This window comes from Bos taurus, chromosome 19, assembly GCF_002263795.3.
Source record: "Bos taurus isolate L1 Dominette 01449 registration number 42190680 breed Hereford chromosome 19, ARS-UCD2.0, whole genome shotgun sequence".
NCBI lineage: Eukaryota > Metazoa > Chordata > Mammalia > Artiodactyla > Bovidae > Bos > Bos taurus.
In genome coordinates this window covers 50,121,708-50,130,081 of record NC_037346.1, presented here as the reverse complement: position 1 = coordinate 50,130,081, position 8,374 = coordinate 50,121,708, and the positions used below count along the sequence as shown (strand labels likewise).

The 8,374-nt window shown below is 54.1% G+C and overlaps 1 protein-coding gene across 6 annotated transcripts; it reads right to left on the bottom strand.

Annotated features, from left to right (window-relative positions):
* Positions 1-960: 960 nt before the first annotated feature.
* On the bottom strand, positions 961-7,067 carry CYBC1 (cytochrome b-245 chaperone 1). 6 transcript variants are annotated; one of them, XM_024980493.2, is made up of 7 exons: positions 6,859-7,067; positions 5,849-5,977; positions 4,994-5,035; positions 4,086-4,159; positions 3,433-3,529; positions 2,722-2,866; positions 961-2,343 (listed from the first exon to the last, which is right to left on the bottom strand). In XM_024980493.2, the coding sequence occupies exons 2-7, from the start codon at positions 5,931-5,933 to the stop codon at positions 2,223-2,225; spliced, it is 564 nt and encodes a 187-aa protein (XP_024836261.1). In that variant the 5' UTR covers positions 5,934-5,977; positions 6,859-7,067; the 3' UTR covers positions 961-2,222.
* Positions 7,068-8,374: the final 1,307 nt, after the last annotated feature.

Sequence of the window (8,374 nt, the reverse complement as noted above, 5' to 3'; positions counted from 1 at the left end):
TGCTACTAGAAATTTGAAAGGCTTCATTACTACCCTGGCCTGGGCTGCTTACAGTGCGGCCCTCACAATGCTCCAGAGACCCTTCTCACCCAACCCAGCTCCTAGGGAACAGAGTCAGCCAAACATTTTCCCTCCGGTCCTGGAGCCTCCTCCAGCCCTGGGACGAACACACCAGAAACCAGTGTACGGCATGTCACAGCTTTTAAGAGAAAAGCACTCCAGATTTAACCATTTGGAAACCTAACTTTGGCATGTTTAAATGACTGTCCCCATAGGTCTGGTTGGCAGCCATTACTTAGAAAGGAGAGGATCTCATTTCTCTGAAGTTCCCTGAAGTTGCTCTCACACAGGCAGCCTGAGAACCCTGGGTCCATGGGTCTACCAGGCCATTCCCAGTGTGGAAGCCTTGTGGGTTTCCCCAGAGATGCTCTTGGCACATGCTGTACCTTGGAGGGACCTGGGTTCAGAGAAAGCAGAAGAAAACCAACAGTGCAGGTGACGGTCAGTGTGGCTGGCACCCAGATGCCATGGGGGTGGCTGCAGCCAGCTGCCCAGGCCCTGCTGAAGGGCAGTCATGAGCCTCGCCCATTCTGGCCACATACAAACAGGCCCAACCGCCAGGGTTTGAGAGAAGCTGGGAATACGGGTTCCAAGGGATGGGTGCAAGTGTTTAAATGCTGCTAGAAGCTAGAAGAGAAAACCTCTGCCTACACTGGGAGCAGGGGCAGGTTATCCTCCCTGTGAGAGCCCAGCTGCAATCCTGATTGTGATCTGGACAAGGCAGCAGTGCGAGGTGGTATGAAGTGAGATCTTAATTCCCTGCCCAGAACTGAACCTGGATATCCTGGATGAGAGCCAGCAATCCTGGCCATCAGACCAGCAAGGGCTAGAAGGCTAGAAGTTGGTTTTCCATGGATCTTTGCCTCTGGTGAAAAATGCATTTATCAAGGAGGCAAAAACTGTTAATGCAGGTACAAAGTTTATTGAGACTTAGCATAACAATGAGCGGAAGAGCACACAGAGAACTGGTTTGTTAAGAGAGAAGCAAGGCAGAGATGCACACCCAGAGAGAACAGGTGTGGGCATCCCTCTTAGGAGGAGCACTGGAAAGGGGCGGTTAAGTCATTTATATAGGTCAGTTCTTCCAGGTCTTTACCTTCAGCCAGTTATCTGGTTTCTTTTCCACACCTGACCTACCCTGAGACGCTCCCTTGGGTGTGCATGCACCTCTCAGCCAAGATGAATCTCCAACTGAAGGCTTCTGGGAGGAGCAAGACTCATTACGGCCTAGCATTATCCCGAATTTTAACCCCCTGACTTTTGACCTTTCTGTGTATGTGCAGTGTCTCCCTTGTCCCAAAAGAGGGAGGAGTGGACATCCCTTAATCCTTTACTCAAAACAGGGTTTTGCCCCTTTGTCCTTGCATGATTATTACCTTAAGGTGTTTAAAAGAGACAAACACTGGCTATTTACCCTGTTGTTACTTCCATTCTGGAGCGCAAATAGGAGGCTAGTTATATGTATACATCCTGAAGCCCACTTCTTCCTGCCCCATGAAATGCAAACAGGAGGCCAGCATCTGTCTCCTGCCTCATCTGGACTCGAGATGAGCCATTTGGGGTTCTAGAGGCCTCACTATGGCAACAGCACACCAATCAAATGGGCCCCTTGGCATGCACCCTGAGCACCAGGAGCTCACGGGTGAGCACCTCACTTCTGACCACTGAGAATGTCTGGCTAGTGGAAGGAATGAACGTGGGGAGCAGGGAAGGAGCTGGGATCCACAGAACAGGCAGAGACAGCATCCTCAGAGGCTGACCCAGCCAGGCCCCACATCTGCCTGCTGAAAGCTTGTTGTAACCTGCAGGACTGAGTCCTGGCAAAGACCCTGACCCAGAGAGCTCAGTCCTATGCTTCGTGCCCTGGGACCCTGGGTGTCCTTCCCATTTCAGAAGCCTTGAGCCCCACATGGCTAGCAGGTCTGGCCTGTCCACACCAGGCTACTGCCCCAGTGGGCTGATTCCAGGAAGAGGCACATCAGTCTGCAGACAAGGTCCCACTGTGGTTTCACTTGGAGGACAGAAGCAAGCAGCAGGAATGGCTGAGTGTCCTGCCCTGGGGCTGCCAGGGACACAGCCGAGAGCCGAGGAGGAAGACTCCCAGGCGGCCCATCAGTCCTGCCGGGGCCCCATCAGAACTCTGCTGAGGGGTGCCATGGAGGTCAGCTCTGGTCTCCGGGGCTGTCAGCCTCACTGTCGCTGCTCTGAGACAGCTCCACAGGACTCTCCAGGCGGTGCAGCTCCAGGAAAGTAGTGATAAGCTTGGCAATGACTTCCACATCGCTGGTCCAGGCCGGCACCAGGAGGGAGGACAGGTCACCATGGCAGAGGTCCTGGCCTCCAGCAGGAGCCAGAAGACCACGCCAGCCTCCTCACAGGAACTGCCCTCCAGGACCCCACACCTTACCTGGTCCCCACCCTCACCTGACCTTAGCCCAGGCCTCTCTGCCACTGGGGACCCCTGATGTGCCCCTCCCCTCTCCGTCCCTGCAGGGACCCCTGATACCACCTAGCAGGTGGTACCATGCCTGTCCCCCCAAGCCCCACCTCTTCCATGTTCCTGAAGCCTCTGCCCTACCACAGTCCCTTATGAGGGCCACTTGCCTGGGGGCAAGGGCATAGTGGGCAGCCCTGACCCATCGTCTCCCATCCTTGGCTTACCTGCGGTGGCCCATGACAGCACTCTGGGTGAGAGGGTGGGAGAAGCCTGTGGCGAACCGAAGCACCACCACATAGCCCTTCCCGAAGTACCGGACCTTCTCCTCCTCCACATTCACATCCCGGATGTCACTGAGCAGGACCACCACTGTGGGCGGGGCCAGGTCAGCAGCCATGTCCCCTCCCACCCTGCCCCTCTCGCCCGGATGCTGACACAGTGGCTTTGGGGGCACAGTGCAGAGGGTGAGAGCCTGCTTGTCATGAAGGAGTGCGTGTCACTCTAGGTCGGAGGCCCAGAGGATGCCGGGACCCAGCTTTAGATGTCATAGGAAGTGACCACAGCACAGGGTCCTGTGACTGCCGGTTAACATCCAGTCTGAGTGAGAGGGAACATCCAGCAGGCCTATTGCCTTGAAAAGCCCACCTGTCTAACACATCAGGGGCTGGCTAAGCATGGGACTGCCCAGCTTTCTGCTTCATTTTCCTCAACTGCTGGAAAATGCCTTCCTGGTCTCTAGTGGCCAGTCACTGAGCTGGGGGCTACCAGGCAATTTTCTTTGGGCCAGGGCACATCTGGGGACACACAGCATCCATGAGGCAGGACACAGCTCTGGTCACCGAGCAGCCAGCTTCCCCTTTCCAGGTCACGCAGACGCTCACTGCCTTCCGTCCACCCCAGAGTAACCCATGTCCTGTTCATGCCCCATGCCTTACCTTGGTCATGGCCTGCTCTGCAGAGAGTCAGCAGCTTCCTATACAAGCTGAATGTCTTCAGCACTACCTTCCCGGTGCTCTTGTTGAAGATGGCTTCCTAGAACGCCAGCCACAAGGCAGTCACCTGGTTGCTGGCCCATGCGCCAGTCCAATACACGCGAACTCACCAACTGTGTCCCCACCCTCCCCAGAGCAGACACAAGGAGGCAGCCCTCTCCCTTCCCATCCCAGTCAGAACCCCTGGCCCCTGCAGCCAGACCCCTCCAGGATCTCAGGTGTGAAGAGGAGCAGGTACTTCTCTCCACAGTTGAGAGAGGTGAGCACTGAGGATAAGGTCATCAAATGAGGGAACAGGGCAGAGAGCAATATTGGAGCCAGGCAACCCAAAGGCACATGAGGAAGGACAGGAGGGAGGTGGGCTCGCCCTTCTAGGAGAACTTCTAGGAGAGCAGCTTCAGAAGATTGTGTGGCCCACAAATGGTCACAAATAGGCAATGTCCAGGGGCCAAGTCAAGCTGGCCAGAGACCACTGGGCTCACATTTCAGGATGGGGTTGAGGGAATTAGGCCCCTGGAATCTTTCTTCCTTTGACGAGCCCTGCAGGGAAACCCAGGAGCCCCAAAGCCTGGGCACCCTTCCTGCATCAGCCTCACCTCCCAGTCCTCCAGGTTCTGCACGGCCACAAACAGACAGCCCGTGACGTAGAAGAGCTTCCAGCCCAGACTATCTGGGGAGCAAACACAGGAGACAGCCATGGGCAGGTAGCAGGGGGGCAAAAGTCAACATGCCTGCACAGGGTGCCTCCTCCCAGAACAGCTGCTTCCCAGACACTCGGCAGGAGTGGCCCCTGGGGGCCCAGCTGACTGCCCATGCCTCCAAGGACACCCCACCCCTGCCAAGGCCACCTGGCACTGTGGGCCCTGTCACACAGGACAGGACGTGGTCCACCAGCTCTGCCCTCAGCTCTCCACCTGGGTGACTCCTTGAGGTTACTATCATGGCACCAGGTGTGAGAGCAGAGATGGGGGACTACTTCCAGGGAGCTGCTGAAAGCATAGACTATACCTGCCACAAGACCTGAGGCAGACATGAGAATGCCTTTCTGAACATTTTGACATGAAAATCCTGATGTAAATGAATGTAAGCTGTGGGGGACACACCAGCACACGAAGGTGAGACCACGCCTGCAAACCATTTAGAGGCAGAAAGTGAAAGTGTTAGTTGCTCAGTTTTGTCCAACTCCTTATGACCCCATGGACTGTAGCCTGCCAGGCTCCTCTGTCCATGGGATTTCCTAGGCAAAAGTGATTTTCCAGGCAAAAGTGGGTAGCCATTCCCTTCTCCAGGGGCTCTTCCCAACCCAGGGATAGAAACCAGGTCTCCCACACTGCAGGCAGATTCTTTACCATCTGAGCCACCAGGGAAGCCCCATTTAGAGGTGGGGGCAATCCCCAAAATCATGCCTGTCAGATTACAAATGACAGGGTTTCCTTTTTTTCTCTATTTTCCAATCAGCTAAGGAAGCTCCTAGGGGTGGGGCGGGGCAGATGACGTTCCTCACCTCCACTGTAGTAGGCAGCAGCCAGGCCGATAGACAAGATTCCTGTGGGGAGAAAACAGGTACCTTCCCATTGGGCCACCACTAGCCCAGAGACCACCTCCTCCCAGGACCTGCAGACCCAAGTAAGCAGCCCCTTCCTGTTGCCAGGGATGGCTAAGAGCAGGGAGCAGGGGGTAAGAAAACCGCCAGGCTCAGAAGTTGTGGAAGCAACCAGGAAGTCTGTTTACCAAAATGTTCTACATCAGTCACAGTATTCACTGGTCACATGTCTTTGTTGAGGTTCCAGCGCTGACAGGGGAACCAGAAAGAGGAACCTGATGTGGGTTTCACCCACTGACACCACATTGTGTGGAATGAAGACAAGACTGCAGGTGAAGAGTCCCGACCCCGCATGAGACAGAACAGGAAGAGTCCCGGGAAAGAAGGCCCAGAGCCAGGCTGCCGAAGGTGTAGCAGCACCTCCCCTCGTACCTCAGTTCCCGACATGTGCAGCTGCCCAGGGAGTGCAGGGCAATGGGGATTGACAGGGATAGAGGACCAGGGGCCTCCCCACCCTTACTCCTTACTGTCTCCATCACAGAGGCCCTGACTTAAATCATATACAGGAGACTGGGTGTATGAAAGCAAGCAAAAAAGGAAATACAGGGACCTCACAGGAGCATGGAGACTATTAACCAAAGGATGTTAAATGGTGAAAAAACACAAGACTGACCATCTGTACAAGCACTCGAAAAGGATAAAAGCTGGAAAGACATAATAGTTGCTATTTCCTGGGGTAGTAGAACCAAATAAAATTTTAATCTTCATCCTTTTTTAAAGTTGGATTTTTAACTTGAGAAATATGAACATCCTTACCAACCAGCAGGGACCAGGATCTGATGCCTGGAGCCCTCTTCAGATGGAGGCGGGAGCTGGTGCGTGTCTCCACCTGCATATACATCCCTGAAACCTGCTGCCACCACCTTCAACAGGAGACCAGGGCGCCTGGGGAAGGACACAGACAGCTGGAGCCCTTGGGCCACTGCTAACAGACAGGAACCCAGCTCCTCTGCAGGACAAGATACCCAGCTGCCCACTAACAAGGTCCACACAGGTTCAGGAACCAGTCAGCCTGTGCTGACTGCAGTCTCTGTGGTCAGGCAAATCAACCCCCCAGGGACCCATGTCCTCTGTAAGGAAGGTTCTTTGCACAGATGTAATGGTTGCACTGGGGCTATGTCCCCTGCTCTGGCTCACAAAGCATCAACACTTGATCATCACCTGTCCACTTCCTACCTGGAAACCTCAGTCTCTTGGAAACCGTTAGCCCCCAGCAGCCTTCAAACTTCTGGCACCCTATCAGAACGTACCAGAACACCCTCATTTCCCTGTATAGGCCTATGAAAAAGAGAACTGAAAGTCTCATCATGGTTTGATGAGAGGCACTGACCGAAAAAGTCAGCTCCTGCAGCTGCGGAGACAACAGTCCGCACCCAGCGGAGGGTTTGGACGGCCAGGAGCACCGGCTTAATGAACGAGTCAGCAAAGGGGACTGATCTTCCCTTTGATCAGTGGAGAATTCTGCCCTGCACGATGCAATACGTTCAAAACGCTGGCTCCAGGGGCCCCGTTTTGGGTAGCTTTTCAGGTATTCTTTGTAAAGTTAAGTCAAATTTCTGACAACAAAGAGTGGATTCAGTTCACACAAACGAAGCCAAGATCCTGCGATATCCCCGGCTCCCTCCCCTTGACATGCTTCGCCTGTCTCCACAGGCGACTCGGCCCCCCGCGGGGCGAGATCACTCCTGTCCCCTGCAAGAGCCACTTAGGACACTCTCCACTGACCTTGCGGCCACACTGTGCACCCCTCTAGCCTCGAGCGCTACCAGGCCCCCGGGGCATCGACCCGGGCCGAGTCCCAAGACCGCGCTCCCGGAAGGACCTCGGCTGCGGGAGCCGCCCCTCAGCACACCCCGTGCCCCTCAAACCGCAACCGTGGCACGGTCCCGGCGCTCACCTCGGACACAAACCTGCAGGCGCGGAGGCGGGACGGGCGGGACCGCAAGACTTCAAAACCCGCCGGCCTCCAACTTCCGGAGCTGGGGGCGGGACCAGCTGACTTCCGGACCCGCGGGGGCGGATGGGACAGTAGACTTCCAGACTCGGGGGCGGGGCGAGGCGCACGGGTCCTCACTTCCGGGGCCTCCACTCTGCCCTCGAGAGGAGAGGACTGGCGGGGTTCTAGAATGAGGTTGGCTATCAATCAGTAGAGATTGCGGAGGCTGCCACGGGTTTTGCGCACCCCGGCGCTCAGCACAGAGCGCCTGGGGTTGCAGTCTTTAGAAGATCAGCAGAGGTAGGTGAAGTTGTAAGCACGAGACAGCCATTTAAGATGGTAAGAAAACGTTAAGTATGTATTTAAGCTCACAACAGATACATACAAACATTAGGGTAGATTCTGTAAAAACTTTAATGGGAAGCATTAAAATAGAACTAAAATAGTTGTTCGTGGTTTGGAAAATTATTGTAAAAATGTGAATTCTCCCAACTTGCTCTGCAGATTGAATTGCAAACCCAGTAAGTGTATCAACAGTTTGAAAAATCTGCACAGCGCTGCAAGGCACTGTGGAGGAGGGGAGAGATCTTTGACCCCCCAAAAAACTCAGTGTAGCTGGGAAATTCACATTTTCGTGAGGGCAGTTTTTCTGCTCCTCCTAAACTTGCCCCATTGTTGGGGAACGAGGATTGTAGTAAGAGATCGTATTCTCCAGGAATACCTTGAAATGCCCGCTTAGGTGGCCTCCCTGCTCCTCTCTTCAGTAAAACACTCATAATGCACCGCCACGGCCCCCAGATGAGGCTCCAAGCAGGACCCTGATTTGCCTATTTCCCACTACAGAAGGACTCTACCTGAAACAGGAGAGCCTCCACCACACAGCCACTGCCTGCATCAGTGGCCTCCAAACTGGGACAGTCAAGATGATCTATAGTGTGCTGGAAGAACATACTAGAGCTTGTATTCCTACTTATTTTATCTTTTTATGTCTATTCTCATGTGTCCTATAATTTACATAAGATTTATACACAGTGTATAAAGAAATATACACACATGGGCATGCCTAACCCTAGATGTTTTACCAATATAGGCACGATGTCAAAAATTGGGGGATGACTTTTCTATTTCACCAGTCTCGATGTACTCTCTGCCTGTGGTTCAGAATCACCTGGTGGGGCTGTTGAAACACAGACCATTGGACCTGTTCAGCAATGGATGGGGCTTGAAATGTACTCATGCTAGTGCCTGCTGCTCTGGGAACCACACCCAGAGAATTTAAGCTCTGAGCTGTAACAAAAGTAGGTTCTGCCTGAATGTGGCAGGTTCCCTGATCTGATGCCTCATCC